Source organism: Pavona decussata, unplaced genomic scaffold (assembly GCF_977016875.1).
Source record: "Pavona decussata unplaced genomic scaffold, jaPavDecu1.1 SCAFFOLD_28, whole genome shotgun sequence".
NCBI lineage: Eukaryota > Metazoa > Cnidaria > Anthozoa > Scleractinia > Agariciidae > Pavona > Pavona decussata.
In genome coordinates, this window is record NW_028145451.1 from 2,299,033 (window position 1) to 2,315,000 (window position 15,968).

The 15,968-nt window shown below is 38.3% G+C and overlaps 2 protein-coding genes across 2 annotated transcripts; one reads left to right on the forward strand and one right to left on the reverse strand.

Annotated features, from left to right (window-relative positions):
- LOC146485080 (uncharacterized) lies at positions 1-1,843 on the forward strand. Its single transcript, XM_085103721.1, has 5 exons — positions 1-452; positions 545-668; positions 1,123-1,236; positions 1,326-1,415; positions 1,772-1,843. The coding sequence occupies exons 1-5, from the start codon at positions 388-390 to the stop codon at positions 1,841-1,843; spliced, it is 465 nt and encodes a 154-aa protein (XP_084959847.1). The 5' UTR covers positions 1-387.
- Positions 1,844-1,953: 110 nt separating this feature from the next.
- LOC146485081 (uncharacterized) lies at positions 1,954-8,515 on the reverse strand. The gene is made up of 4 exons (XM_085104046.1): positions 7,246-8,515; positions 6,875-7,005; positions 4,175-5,882; positions 1,954-3,709 (listed from the first exon to the last, which is right to left on the reverse strand). The coding sequence occupies exons 1-4, from the start codon at positions 7,650-7,652 to the stop codon at positions 3,481-3,483; spliced, it is 2,475 nt and encodes an 824-aa protein (XP_084960172.1). The 5' UTR covers positions 7,653-8,515; the 3' UTR covers positions 1,954-3,480.
- Between the last annotated feature and the right edge of the window lie 7,453 nt (positions 8,516-15,968).

Genomic DNA, 15,968 nt, shown 5'->3' on the forward strand with positions numbered 1-15,968 from the left:
GTGGTCCATATGGCTGAAGGGGAAAAAAAAAACTTGCCTTCATTCCCCGTCATCTGAAGGGGCAAACACATCTATAACTTATATGAAAACACAAGGCTTTGCTTTTTGCTGGTTTCACCGAGAGCAATGTTTAAATATCGTCGTCAAGGTCGCCATCTTTAGACGCCATATTGGATTTGCGGTCTCAAGTTGCAGCCAGCAGAAACCACGACCATGCGCAATCTGTTTCTGTCAGTGGGAATCCTCGTGAGACCTCGCGTGAAATCGCACTCGTTCGCGCTCCACACTGTGTCAAGAGATCCAGAATTTGGTGGCTGGTAAGTTCATTTGCAGTTTCGTTTATAGAACATTAGAATTCGAACTAATCCAAATGCTCTGTTTCAGAAAATGTCCTTCGAAACAAAAGTGAACGAAGCGCTGATTCCGCTCGTGCAGAGCGTGAGAATGCTGGGGTGAGTGAGATTATTGAAACTTGTTTTGTCATATTGAACAGCTGCCTAGCTTGTGAATGATTCTCACAAATATTTCTTATGTCAACTTGCAGTTTTGATTTGCCAAAGCGGCTAAGACAGTTGCTGACTGAGGCGAGGGAAATGTCGGGGAAACCCAACGCTCCCGACAAGGAAATTCGTTCCTTTATTTATCGTGCAATGTTCACGTTTCTGGCGGTAAGCAAGGTCGTTTTCTTGTTTTACATCAGTCAAATACTCATTTCTTGGAATCAAATGTTCCTATTCGCCTGGTACCCATCATTTTATGAGAGATATGTTGTTCAATATATCTTGGAGAACCGATTTTACAGAAATCGGATGTGCAGGCAGAAGGTGTGAAATTTTGTGTTTCGTAGAGCGCACGTGGTAGAAATTATCTTATACAACAAAAGATTTATGAGCCAAACTGCCATTTTTCCGAGCAGAAACAAAAAGACCCGCATACTTCGTTCTGCTAATTTGTTTATTTGGCGTCTCTAAGTAGGGGTAAACAGATTTAAATAAAATCCAACAATCAAGCAAATTATAATCAAAGGGTGTAGCGGAGTGTCTTCATGTTGTTGGGGGGAGGGGTCATAACACAGTGAACTCTACTATAACTAAAATGTAATATATCTTAATCTGGTTGCAGCATGACAATGGCATTGGAGGTGGCAGCTCCCTCATCTACCCAGAGGAGCTGGTGGATGTTATCAGAGAAATTTACCCGGGGGACATAAAAGATTATGCCCCCAAAAGCAGGAAGGTAAGGAAGTGCCAATTAATAATAATAATAATAATAATAATAATAATAATAATAATAATAATAATAATGTTTTTTTTTTATTTTGACAGAGGAGGAATTTTTACGAAGTGCCCCTCAGGGAAGTCATTGAAGTGTACAGAGAGGCAGATGTCAGGGATGACTTTCACTGCCGAACAAGAGTAAGCACCCTCCTCTTAACAAATGTAGGACTAGGCACACCAATTCCCATGATTCTATTATTTGTAAAGGTGTCTTTATCAGAGACAGCACTTGTAATGCACGAGTATTGTTTTCTCAAACCCTTGTCTGAAGATTAGAATTTGTGTCAAATTCCCAGTAAGTGTCAGTAAGGCATGTACATGGAAAGTATAATGTTCAAAACATCCACATTTCTGTACAACATTGTTACTTTTGCTGTGACTTTCATGAAAAACAGGAAGAAATGGGAATCTTCCAATAAGGGGGACTTCTTGCTCTGTAAAAAATTAGGTACAAAAATTGTGATATTTTTACTGATTTGTCATTTTTTCTACAGGTCACCCAAGACAAAACAACAAAAGATATGCCCCAGGACAATGCTCCTGGGCCATCGAAAAAGAAGAAATAGTTAGTTGTAAAATAGATAATTATGTTCCCTTGCTGAATTGCTTTCATTTTTGTATGAAGCAAACTAAGGTAATCACAAGAAAATCCATTCCGGTGCACGACAACAAATACTGCTATAAAATTGATATTTATTATAGAAGTCTCCAATAAAATGTTTTGTTACACGTGAAAAATGAAATGGGTGCATAAGAAACAATGTAAGATGTACATGTACTGATGATCTTCTGACTGCAATTAGAATGGCAAAATTAATATGCAAATATAGGATTGAATTCCCCTCCTGGGTATTAGTATTATTCAGTGATAAATCATGTCACTAAATTCTTTTTGTCACACATGTTAGCCTTGCATGTTTCTTGTGCATCTGTCTTCTGAAATGTCTCTGATTTTTATTTTGTGCAACATGTTAGATAACAGAAAATAAAATTAATGTCAACTTTCTGAACTTTATTGCCTTGAAGAAAAATATACAAATTGTTTGCTGAATTCTATTTGACTCAACCATTTTCATAAAATGCCTTAATCATGCACAGGCTTCATTACAGTGCAGACACTCGAACCGTGAAGAGTCAAGGCTCTCCTTCGCCTTTTTTTTTTCAAATGCTGTCCAATCATAAAATCCCTTGAAAACAATAAATCTGACCTTTTTTAACAATATTGAATCAGAAAAAAAGATGTAAAGTTCTTAGCGAGTGATACATTTTCCTTAGTCTATTTATATTGCAGAGAGAGTAAATGTCCAAAAAAGCCTTGGCCATTCACGGTTCGAGCGTCCACACTGTATTATAGCAATACATATCTATAACTGAAAACAAAAAATTCATGTTCACATCAATAATTTGTTCGAAAGACTTTTTAGCTGATCTGTGTAAATTTTGGAAATGTAACACTTATGAAAAAATGAAATGGATGCATAAGAAACAATGTAAGATGTACATGTACTGATGATCTCCTCACTGCAATTAGAATGGCAAAATTAATATGCAAATATAGGATTGAATTCCACTCCTGGGTATTAGTATTATTCAGTGATAAATCATGTCACTAAATTCTTTTTGTCACACATGTTAGCCTTGCAAGTTTCTTGTGCATCTGTCTTCTGAAATGTCTCTGATTTTTATTTTGTGCAACATGTTAGATAACAGAAAATAAAATTAATGTCAACTTTCTGAACTTTATTGCCTTGAAGAAAAAAATACAAATTGTTTGCTGAATTCTATTTGACTCAACCATTTTCATAAAATGCCTTAATCATGCACAGGCTTCATTACAGTGCAGACACTCGAACCGTGAAGAGTCAAGGCTCTCCTTTGCCTTTTTTTTTTCAAATGCTGTCCAATCAGAAACTCCCTTGAAAACAATAAATTTGACCTTTTTTAACAATATTGAATCAGAAAAAAGGATGTAAAGTTCTTAGCGAATGATACATTTTCCTTAGTCTGTTTATATTGCAGAGAGAGTAAAAGTCCAAAAAAGCCTGGGTCATTCACGGTTCGAGCGTCCACACTGTAATATAGAAATTAATACATATCTATAACTGAAAACAAAAAATTCATGTTCACATCAATAATTTGTTCGAAAGACTTTTTAGCTGATCTGTGTAAATTTTGGAAATGTTACACTTATAAAAGATTACAGTTACTGCCTGTCTTGGTCTTTGTTTTTCTTGTTCAAAGGACACAGTGCACTTGACCTCCTTCTGTGGTCACTCCCACCACAAACACATTTCTTAGCTGGGCCATTTGAAACAGGTTCTTCTGAAGGCATGGTAGCCAAAACTGCAGCCAATGCCTCTTCTGCATTTATTTCTTCGTCTTCATCATTTCCATAAGAGTGTATGATCCTTTGACGTTTTGTGTACTGTCGCCTGAAAGAGAAAAATGGTGTAATATCTTACAGGGTTGGTCAAATGGGATGTATAGTACAGAGAACCTAGCTGGTGTGTTGGAACCCCAACCCTCCGCTTAGTGCCAAGAACCTCTCCCCTCCCCCCAGTGTAGGCAAACATGTAAACAACTAGATACAACATGAAAGATCAAACCAACCCATAGAATTTGCAGCAGGTTAAGGCCTACCCTCTACTGAAAAAAAAGCCCCTACCAACTGACAGAAAACTTGAGATGTCTTTTTTGATTGACAGCCAATGCAAGCAAAGCAAGAATGTTAGAATGAAATATCCACTAACATGTCTGATATATGATAGAATATCACTTTTTCTGCCATTTTATATAAATATAGATGGGAAAATAATAATTATTTAATTATTAAAATTAATGGTCGTGCTCCAAGTTTCACAGGGAACAGGTAATAAAAAAAAAAAAGATTAATTTACCTTTTCTTTTGTTCTTCCTGCCGTCTCTGCTTGAAGGTCACCCTTTGCTTCTTTACGTGGTCAGTTTTCTTTCTTTGAAGTCTCTTCATCCTTTCTTGATTCTCTCGAACTATAATTTCTTCCAGGCCATCCACTTCTGGCAGACCCATCTTTGAGAAAAGATCTCTAGCCCAATGGTAAGAGGGACCTTTTTGTTCCACCAGGAATGTCATATTACTTTGACAAAGACCAAGATTTGTAGAAAATTCATAGTGAACTTGATGCAAATTAATATCCTTGGGCCTAAACTTTGTGAGAACATGGAATTTACTTTCTGGTAAATTGGAATGACCCTTACCCATGTTAGAATCTATGACCTCATTTGCCTTCTCTGCCATGCGATCACATTCAATCTCATAGAGTAGGCTGTGGAGCTCACATGTTAACACCTTTCCCCTCACCTGATATGGTTTTCCCTCGCACTCAAAGTCTAAATACTCCCCATCACTGTCTTCACTATCTATGCTAGCTTCACTGTCCTCCCCATCTCCACTATCTTCATCATCTGCCCTGTCAACGTCCTGTTCTGCCTCACCCACCCTTCTGCTTGTGCTCCCTTCACTGCCTGACCCCAAGAGTCTTTTGCCACCAGCTGTTGTGCCTGTGTCCTTATCACACTCTCCACAAGAGCAGACATAATGGGGATGCCATGGACATTTGTGACTCTTCCCATCTGCATCAGTCCATTGATGGATATCTCGGGAATGATATTTCCCCAAAATACGCATACGTTTAGCATACTCATTGGGAGTATTCCCACACTGCTTTAAGGCAGAAAAATGGTTACTCTTAGCTCTAGCCAGAAAAGCGTCTGACATGCATCCACAGTTCTTGGAATGTGCCCTCTTGCCTGCACATTCGCACTTTGCTGTTTTCAGCTGAGGATAGTCCTTAAGTTTGCTGGCAATGAAGGACTGTTCTACTGACTTCTTAGACTTGTAGTCTTTTAAATTGTTGGCATGTGAACGACCCACGTGACCCCCACAAAGCATAATGCGACTTAGGGAGCTATCGGGAAAAACATACCGAAATGATTTAGCTGACGAGGAGTCGGCATCTTGCCAATTAATGGCAACCACCATACCCTCCTCTTTAGCCTTACCAAAACACACTTCAGCCAAGTGCCCCTCAGCTGCTTTGGAAGTCCCTTCCCACAAGTCGCTGTCACTTACATTATTGGACCCCCTCATACAGGCATGCCCGTAATATAATGTACACCCACTCAAAAAATCAACAACAACAAAAGTACAACATTGACTATGATGTCCCCTAATTAGCCAGCAGCCATCAGAGGTAGTAACTGCCCTCTTCCAGCTGCCAAGCTGTGAGGAGTCCTTGCTTTTCATTTCATTCTTGCCCCATTCGCAAATTTCATCAAGAATTGATTTCACGAATGGATGTGCAACTTTGATAATATTATAAAAATTACCATATGCTAAAGTTTGAATCCCCAATCCCAAGTTTAAAATTTTATGGTATAAAGGGTAACCATGACCCCAAATCAAAAAGCAAAGGCCCAAGGCAAGCGAAACACAGTTTCTTCTCCTTTCTCTGAGGCACACCATGCTGCTGGCATACTCCAAGCAGACTCCACAGCCATTGCAAGCTATCTTGATTTTCACTGCCCCACCCAAGCCCTTGCTTTCAACTGCTGTGGGTACAAGTAAACCTGTTGAGTAAAATTGATGAAGTTAGTGCCACTGCCAATAATTGTATATTGAGTCAAAACTAGTATGTGATGTGAATTACTACATAAGAGCAGATTTCCCGCAGGGCTATGCAGATAAGATTGATATACACACGAGGTCAAAATGTTTTGGTAAGCGGCAATTTTGTTCCCTTCAACGAAACATCTGCCCCCCCCCCCCCCCCCCCCCATTTCACACCAAAACTTAATGTTATATCTCTAACCTTGATACACGGTGTCAATTAGAAGCCTACTACCCACGCCATCTTGCCCACTACTCAAATCAATTTTGTCTGGGCGGCAAATATGTGGAAAGTCACTAACATTTGCATAAAGAGCATCAGTGATGCTTCCAAAACAGCACCTCGCTTTACCTATAAATTTGTCACAAATTGTTGGCTTGCAAATCATGTGCAGTTAAGAAAATTTCTTTACATGACAAATGTAACCATTCTTCCTTATTTCCTAAAAGCAATTAATTCCCTCTAACAAAGGCTTATATGAAAATATAGACAATGCAAGCCATCATGGTAGTTAACCAAACAGTATTTAGCTGTCCCCTAGCTAGTCTACCAATGGTCCTGTCAATTGCCCCATAGTATACGTAGTGGCTCAAAAATATTTTATTTTCTTCAATTTTTTTACTTTCTTTCAATAAAATATAAGCTAATTCGGGCCAAATTTAGTCCTACCTAGGTCTTGTTTCTTGTACTATTGTAAAAAGGGTCATATCGAGACGTATTCTAGCAGAATTGCACTAATTTGCAGATGAACTGGTCATCAGAAACGACAACCCTATACGGGAAAAAAGGTAAGATGGTCAAATACTCCCAGGTTATTTGGTGGAAGGCTAACACCCGACCCCTGTGATGGCAAAATTTTGAAAAATTCCCTACTATTCCCCGGGTTGATGGGTACAGCTGGATGTGACTGATGCATTACCTATTCCAAACTTCACAAGGAATTTAACATACCGTCACAATTTTCAGTAGCACAACGACAAGCACTGTTTATCTGGTCCAACAATCCCTCAAACTGGTTTGTCATTCCAACAAAATAGTTAATGGGCAGCTCAATTGCAGAAACCCCAGTTTCCAACTTCAATCTATGTCAAAGTACAGAAAGGAAAATCAGAACTGAAATACACTGCTCCAGATTATGATCACATCATTTTTTATGTTTCAAAGCATTATACACAACTGACAAGTAAACCAACAACGGTGAATCTAACAAGAGAAAACTTAACACTGTACAACCCTGACAAATATACATAGACTTTGTTTCATTCAGATTGACAGCGCACTCCGAAAGATATTTGCAAAACAAAGAGAATCAAATGTCTCACCTTTTGGCTTGAAAAGGACCATGTGGCCGAGCGTTATTCTCTCCCTTTACTGGTGTTTCTTCATACGCGCTTGAAGTGAGCTCCTCTTCAGTATCAGGACGATACTCTTCGTCCGACTCGCTGCTTGGAATGCCTCCCGTTTCATCCACTGCGCTTGGCGTGCTCGTGTTCGATTGACCGCAAGAACAACGAACTGTCGCTTCGTATTGGCCACGACCTTTCAGGAACAAAGTCACATCCTTCGAGGATTTGAAGAATTTTCTCTCCGGAGCAGGAGAATGAAAGTTATAACTTTTGCCCTTCTTTTCGATTAGCCATCCAGAATCCTTTAGATTCTCTAAGTCCAACACAGTGCGCGAGCCTTCTCCGCCGGCGATGCGTGCCTTGTAAACACAAGGACAGGACATCCCTTTTTTCCAAAAAACCACTTGGAACAGACGAAATATTTACAAAACTATTTAAAAAATACTATATACAGCAAGAACTTTGATTATTTACAAAACTTTTTCACAAAATGCCACGGTTCAACAAACGTGTAGATCCGAGAAGATACGCGAGCGATGTATTCGAACACGCGAGTACAAGTGGTCTGTAGCGACTGCGCATGGTAACCGCTGGTCAAATCGATCACCGTTCCTTTGTTTATCCTTGTTGCTAAGGAAGTCCTTTTGTTCGTATTCAACGACGCGAAACACGTTAAAATACGTCATTTTCTCCACGAAACTTCCACGAAATGAGTGTCCCAGGAGGCAAAGCAACGTATGAAGAAGAAATCCAACATGGCGGACAGATTACGAGCGAGGTAATGACCAGAAACAAGTAAAATTCGACGGATTCTACGTATTTCAAAGACGAAAATGAGGATATTTTGCATTCGCTTAACTCGATACAAATGAAATTTGCCAGTCATAACAAACACAAGTGGAGCTTTGTTCCCCCATTTAGCCGACATTTATCGTCAGTTTGGATGGCCTCTACGATATGCCACGTGACTGAATTAAGGGAGCTCAAATTATTACGTCATAATTGACAATCAGGAGTCGGCTAAGGCACAAAATAATGCTTTATTTATAAGTTATCGAAAGCCCAAAGAGGAAAACTTTTCAGAGAAAAGCAACTAAGAAAACAAAATAAATGCTAATTTGAGTGACATTTAAAGGTGACAATTTTCACACCTTTCTGATCAAAAATTGAAACTTTCGAGTCCAAATTCAGATTCTACGGTAAAAAGTAACTGAAAGATGTCTAGTTAACAATTTATAAGAAGTCAATGAGATGTTACAAAAAAACTCCTTTTTGGACGCATTTTAGCCATATGGACCACCTTAACATAAACAAACTTTTGTAAGTAGTATTAAGAGCCGTCCTCTGTAAATATCGACTATCGTCGTTTGGACGAGAAAAAATGAAATCCCTCAAACTTTCTCAGAAGAATGGTCTATATAAGTGATTCACATAAATATAACTTTCAGCTCAGTTCGATTCGTATTTTAGCTGTACTGCGACCATCTTGGTTTTACAGCTCTGAGAAGGCTTTCAGCGGCCATTTTAGGCCACACTTTTAAGAATTTGCCTTACAAAGAAAGCGTTACCAATCTGAACAAAATCTCATTATCCGAAACAAGCAAATGTTTGTGGTTGTGTTGAAAAGCTTTTTTGGGAATTTGATCGAAATCTGATTTTTTTACAAAATTTTTAATTTCTTCCCAATTGAACTACTCTTCAAGTGCCAAAAAAATGGCCGAGTTTAAAGCAAAATATCGCTAAAGATACATTAGTTGGCATTCTAAAACAGCATCCCGGTTAAAGAGCAATGTCTCGTCTGTAAGAATATGCAATAAAATTTTTGGGCAGTTAAAAAGAGAAAATTATAGAAGAAGAAGTTTTAACTGTACTTTTGTCAACAAACACCGCCTTCCTAATTAGCATAACAACATAAAAATAACGATTTACTAAGAAAATAATGCTAAATTCCACTTACCTCGTGAAATATCGAGAACTGGATATTTCAAAATATATCAATTTATAGTTTCAGTCGGATACAGCCGCATTTTCGATGATTTGTTGTGCGAAATCACTGTAATACACCGCAGCCTTTAAACTGAGTTGAATTCTTCAAAGTCCGCCAGGACAACTATCGGCCGAAAATATTGCCTTCCGCCCCATAAGCTGCCTTGTGCAAGGTGTCAAATATTTCTTTGTTATCCTTAATGACCAAAACTTCTTTCAGCAACCATTTAAATCCTGCTTTGAACTGGAGATTCTCGTCAAGAAATCGTTTATGTTCCGTTGACCTTCCGCCGTGATTAAACAATGAGATTGCGTTACAGAAGCGCGCGCACATCCAGACGGGTTGGGGTGGGGGTGGGGAGGAAACAAAAATGGAAATGCTCCCAAATTAAAAAAAAAAGGGCATTCAAGATTACTGTCAAAACTATTTTATGCATTTTGGGTACTAAAGAGGAACCTGCTGTCCCAGAATAATGTGGAATATAATAAGCCCTTGTGCTCTATTTCTTTGGTTGGGGCGTGGGAGGGGGGTTGGCAAGTAAAACACTAATTTACAGCATCAGTTGATTGTTGCTCTTCTGTTTAGGGTTCATACATGTTCACAACTGTCCCAAGCTCACTGACAGCTATATATTTGTAATATTAGGTAACAGTGAAAAAGTTATAATCACCGGCACGTAAAATTAATATGAGGATTTGTATGGGAATACATGCAAATTAACAGCTTACATAGAATTCCAATAAAAAGCGACTTAGTTACTTACTTTTTTTTCTTTTTTTTGTGTGTGTGTGTGTGTATTACACTTGCCTGTTTGTGTTTTGGAACGTTGTCATAGCGTTTACCATTACGAGGACTTGGAGCCAGAAAAACTACTAAATCTGAACATCGTTGGAAATGCTATCAAATGTTACGACGCGTGATGGCCCATTAAAAAAGCAGCGTGACGGGTGATGGAACTAGTCTGAAATGTCAGCCGTCTCAGGGTTAGGGAGAGGAGACGGCTGACATTTCAGACTAGTGATGGAACCCGTGAGTGAATACATTAGTACAAATTTTTTAATTTTGTATACACTGTATGGGCGTCAATGAAATTCGCACTTTCCCACGGTCTCCTAGCACGTGATTAATATAGGCCTCAGACCAAATTTGATAAGGAAGAATTTATGAGATTCAAATACGTGTTTTTCAAAAGCATTAGTTTAGAGAGTACGATCTAATGGGACAGTTTGCTTCTTACCAAGTTACACGCTTTTCACTCCGCAAATGCTTCCATTTTTAGCGTCTTCGTGTGAAAAGGTGTAATGAAGTGTAATTGCAGGGGATAACTTGTGATTCGAAGTGGCATGGAAACCAGGTTGTGAATTTCGTGGGGGAGTTCAAAATAAATGTATTCGTTTCAAGGAATGAATACTTATGATTTGTACTTTGGTGTTTCTTAAGAGAAAACTGCTAAAATAAAATTATATCAAAATACTCATACTATTCCTGCCCAAACGTGCAGTGCTTTTAAATGGACACTCACGTCCCCTCGGCAGTCACTCAGTAGGACACACTGCACATTTTTATCGTTTTGGGTACTGGATCCGCAGGTACCTCCAACATACGACGAGTACCAGGTGGCCATGACCAGGAATTTTCCAAGGACCAATTAAAAGTGCGGCTACTAAGCCATTCGCTTTACGCGTGTCACGAAAAGAATATATTTATTAAAACTGGAAACAATACGTTTTGATTGCCACATTATATTTCTATGGTTCTCTTTTGCGACCCGAACAACTTAAAATATTAAACAACGCAGACGTCCTTAGGGGTTCGTCACGCGTTTCCTCCCCCACGAAATAAAATGAAAAGTAGCCACACCTATGAAATTTAATTTGATGTAGTCATTATATAAATCTACTTAACGATCGGCTTCCCGTTTCCGCATGGCAATTTGATCACAGTGAGAGAGGGAAAGAAAACATGAAACGAATTGTTGACTAAAGTTCCAGAAGTCCATTTTTGCCTCTAGATCAACCACAAAATATTTGAACTCGCTGGAAAAGGTGCCCATCTAAAAAAGAGACCGTGACTTTACAGAGGGTACTTCCTACTACGACAGAAACCAGAAAAAAATTATAACCTACACAAATTTCTCAACGTTCCCCAAAGTCACTAGTCATGTTCCATTATTCCAAGATAGGTGTTTAATTTATAGCCCCGAATAGGCGAAGAATGACTAACACTTTCGCAGCACATTACAAGCTAAAGTCCGTGACATTTTTATTTCCTCCCCACCTCAACCCCACCCGGATGTGCGCGCGTTTCTTTAACGTAATCTCATTGTTTAATCATGGCGAAAGGTCAACAGAACATAACAAAATTCTTGACGAGAATCATTGACCAACATCATGTATGAAACCTAAACAGAAGAGCAACAATCAACTGATGCTGTAAATTAGTGTTTTACTTGCCGCCCCCCCCCCCACCCCCCCTCCCACGCCCCAAACTAAAAAATACAGCACAAGGGCTTATCATATTCCACATTATTCTGGGACAGCAGGTTCCTTTTTAGTACCCAAAATGCATAAAATAGCTTTGACAGTAATTGAATGGCCTTTTTTTTTTAAATTGGGAGCATTTCCATTTTTGTTTCCTCCCCACCCCCACCCCAACCCGTCTGGATGTGCGCGCGCTTCTGTAACGCAATCTCATTGTTTAATCACGGCGGAAGGTCAACGGAACATAAATGATTTCTTGACGAGAATCTCCAGTTCAAAGCAGGATTTAAATGGTTGCTGAAAGAAGTTTTGGTCATTAAGGATAACAAAGAAATATTTGACACCTTGCACAAGGCAGCTTATGGGGCGGAAGGCAATATTTTCGGCCGATAGTTGTCCTGGCGGACTTTGAAGAATTCAACTCAGTTTAACGGCTGCGGTGTATTACAGTGATTTCGCACAACAAATCATCGAAAATGCGGCTGTATCCGACTGAAACTATAAATTGATATATTTTGAAATATCCAGTTCTCGATATTTCACGAGGTAAGTGGAATTTAGCATTATTTTCTTAGTAAATCGTTATTTTTATGTTGTTATGCTAATTAGGAAGGCGGTGTTTGTTGACAAAAGTACAGTTAAAACTTCTTCTTCTATAATTTTCTCTTTTTAACTGCCCAAAAATTTTATTGCATATTCTTACAGACGAGACATTGCTCTTTAACCGGGATGCTGTTTTAGAATGCCAACTAATGTATCTTTAGCGATATTTTGCTTTAAACTCGGCCATTTTTTTGGCACTTGAAGAGTAGTTCAATTGGGAAGAAATTAAAAATTTTGTAAAAAAATCAGATTTCGATCAAATTCCCAAAAAAGCTTTTCAACACAACCACAAACATTTGCTTGTTTCGAATAATGAGATTTTGTTCGGATTTGTAACGCTTTCTTTGTAAGGCAAATTCTTAAAAGTGTGGCCTAAAATGGCCGCTGAAAGCCTTCTCAGAGCGGTAAAACCAAGATGGTCGCAGTACAGCTAAAATACGAATCGAACTGAGCTGAAAGTTATATTTATGTGAATCACTTATATAGACCATTCTTCTGAGAAAGTTTGAGGGATTTCATTTTTTCTCGTCCAAACGACGATAGTTGATATTTACAGAGGACGGCTCTTAAAGTGGAAGTATTTTTAATAATTATTCTACGAGCGTGTACTGGATATGAGATCAGAAGGAGGCGCGTAGCCCCGAGTTAGCTATAATGATCTCCTATCCCTTTGACAGAAGGAAGGGCTAACGCTCGAAACGTCAGCACTTGAATCTCTTTAAGGTGACAATTACCTTATTAGCTCTGTTGATAAGACCAAACATTCGTTTCTACTCCCCACCAACAAAGCAACCCAGTTTCTGTACAACGGCAAACTGATTGCAGGGCCAACGCTTCGGCAAAAGGCTTGTTTATCTGGGACAATATTTCAATATTTCTTTAGAAACTAACCCTCTTCTGTTTTGTCCTTGACATGTTTGAATAATTTACATCCGCATAGCCGGAATAGCCCCTTGCTAGCGAGGCCACCGGGACCCAGTACGTTAAATCCCAGGTCCATATTATTTATTTGTGTTCATTGAAAGCTATTATAAACAGTCCTCAAAATGGGTACGTAGGTGGACCATTTTACGGAAGCGCGACATCACAAACAATTTTAATCAAAAGAAAACCAAAAGAAGAAGAAGAAGAAGAAACGGAAAATGCGCTCATTAAAGGAAAATTACTGCAAGGATCACACTGAACTGAACTGTTTTAATTTTGTAACTCCCTTAAAACTTTCATATCATATCATAACATATCATATCAGATTGTATCATATCATATCATATCATATTTTATTAAAAACTGAATCATTGTATAATGCAATTCGAGGGATTTGATTGGCTTAGCAGCCATGGTATATGAGCCATTATACCATGGTCGAGAATTGGCGACCATTAAATTGCCTTCTGGTTGTTCTTGCACAGCAAAATCAGTAAGATCTAGCAATATTTCTTGATTGTTTTTAATAAAACAATTATTCCACTTGCGCTTGTTGGATATGAGATGATTATAGCCAACTCGGCGCTACGCGCCTCGTTGGCTATCTATCATCTCATATCCAACGCGCGCTCGTGGAATAATTGTTAAATAACGATTTTGGATAATTCCCCATTCCTTTTCAAATGGGACGGAAAGGTCAATATTTGGCTGTCCATGTTTCATTAATGCCTTTTCACCTGCCTTGCTAATTTTTATTTTATTTATTTTATTTTTGTTAAATCTTTCATTGGGAAAAACATTCCGTCATTTATCTTATTTTTTAGTGTCACTAATGCCATTTGTGAGGAAAGAAATTAGGATTAAAAAGTTTTATTTGCATCTCTGATAAAAATATTGAAAAACCAACATTTACTTGGAGTTTCCAGTTCAATAGCCTTTTTCACGGTTGATTTTTCTCATTTGCATTACAATGTTATTCAACGTGGATGCGAGACAATTTCGGGCTAAAACTACAAAATAGTCCGAAATTGCCTTACATACATGCTAGCTATAGATTTCATTGTAATTCAAATGAGCAGAGTTAACCGTGAAAAGGGCTATTACCTTGACTGTTATCTGCTGTTGTTTAATTAGGCCATAACTGTAATTAAGCGTTGAAGTGTTATTGTAACCTGTGCTAGCCTTTGTTTAACTGCTTATCCACCTGTGCTGTTTCGAACGTTATTAATGTTGTACAAGCTAGATTAAGTTTCCTCCAATTACATTTCAAAGAGCGCATAAGTTAATGTTGTGTTAGACTTTTTAATGAAAATTACCCAATTGCGTTGCTTCTGTAGTTTGTCGTAAATACAAGTGCTTTGTAAACTATTCTTTGGTTACGTTCTGGTTATGTTCTGGTTACGAAGTGGATTAAAAGCCGACTGTTGGACCAAAGTTCTGTGTGCTGTTGATGTCTCCGAGATAACGTTCCTGTAATAGATCCCGGCCTCTTCGCAGCCAGCGAGTGAATTTCCCCAGGTTTGCAGAGTCTCGCCCCGAGATCTGTTTAAGTGCTTCCCCAGGCCCAAAACTTGTTATCACACATTCTCGTGCAAGAAAAATAGATAGATCCGAATCTAATGACCTGCAGCGTAATGATTTAAAAACCATTACGCTTTGTCGAAATGAAAACTACAGGTAAATGAACGAGCTCTTTTTCTTGTGTACACAGGAGATTTCTTGATCGTGATAGATAATGTAAAATTCCCCATAGCCACTTACAAAAGTATATTTCAATGCACTTAATTTCATTGAATTATTAAAGAGCTAGAATCTATATTTTTTTAAGGCTTCGATCGGCCATCGTCGTGTTAATCTCTCCGTTTTCCTTCGCCCAACAGACCAATATTATGGCCGTTTTTATTAATTAAAACCGGCACAAGGAAACAATGACACTTGAAACATCGATGCTATATGTTGTTAGTAACATTACGTTTCCAGCACTAGGCTAGCTTAAAACCACTTGGAAAGTGGAGTAATCCAAGAACTTTTATCATAGCCAACTGAAGACGCTCAATTTTTTAAACTACCGATCTTGGTTCGTCTACACTGCTTCCAGTTAATTATGAGACGCCTCCTATCATTATTTATTTATTTAATTTTTATTATCATCCGTTCTACTCCGTCTCACCGAGCCTTAAATTTTGAAATCACAACGATTTTTTGGTGAAGCTGTTTACATTGTTGCAAAGATCTCTTATTCGTTAAATTAAGATGTACTATTGTTGGCCATATATGTAGACACCTCCTATCATTTTTTATTTATTTTATTTTATTTTATTTTTTATTATCATCAGTTTTACTCCTTCTTACCGAGCCTTAAATTTTGAAACCCCACTAAGTTTTCGATGAAGCTGCAAAGATGTACTATCAGGTTGGGGTCATTGAATTCGGAGACAATTTTGTTGTACTAGCATCTATACAATATCCTCGGCTGTTTGTTTCACCTTCTTTGATCACCTGCTTGCTTGAAAACGTAAAACTGCTGCAAGAAAAAAACTGGCCTAAATTTTCATCAGTTTTGATAACTGCAAGACAAATGTAAATGGAATTTTCCGTGCTAGCTAAGGATCATCATGATTATTAAAGAGAACTAATTTTTTTAGGCGACGGTATATTGGTTAAAGAGGACAAAACCTCAGCTGCGCATCTTGCAAAATGAAAAA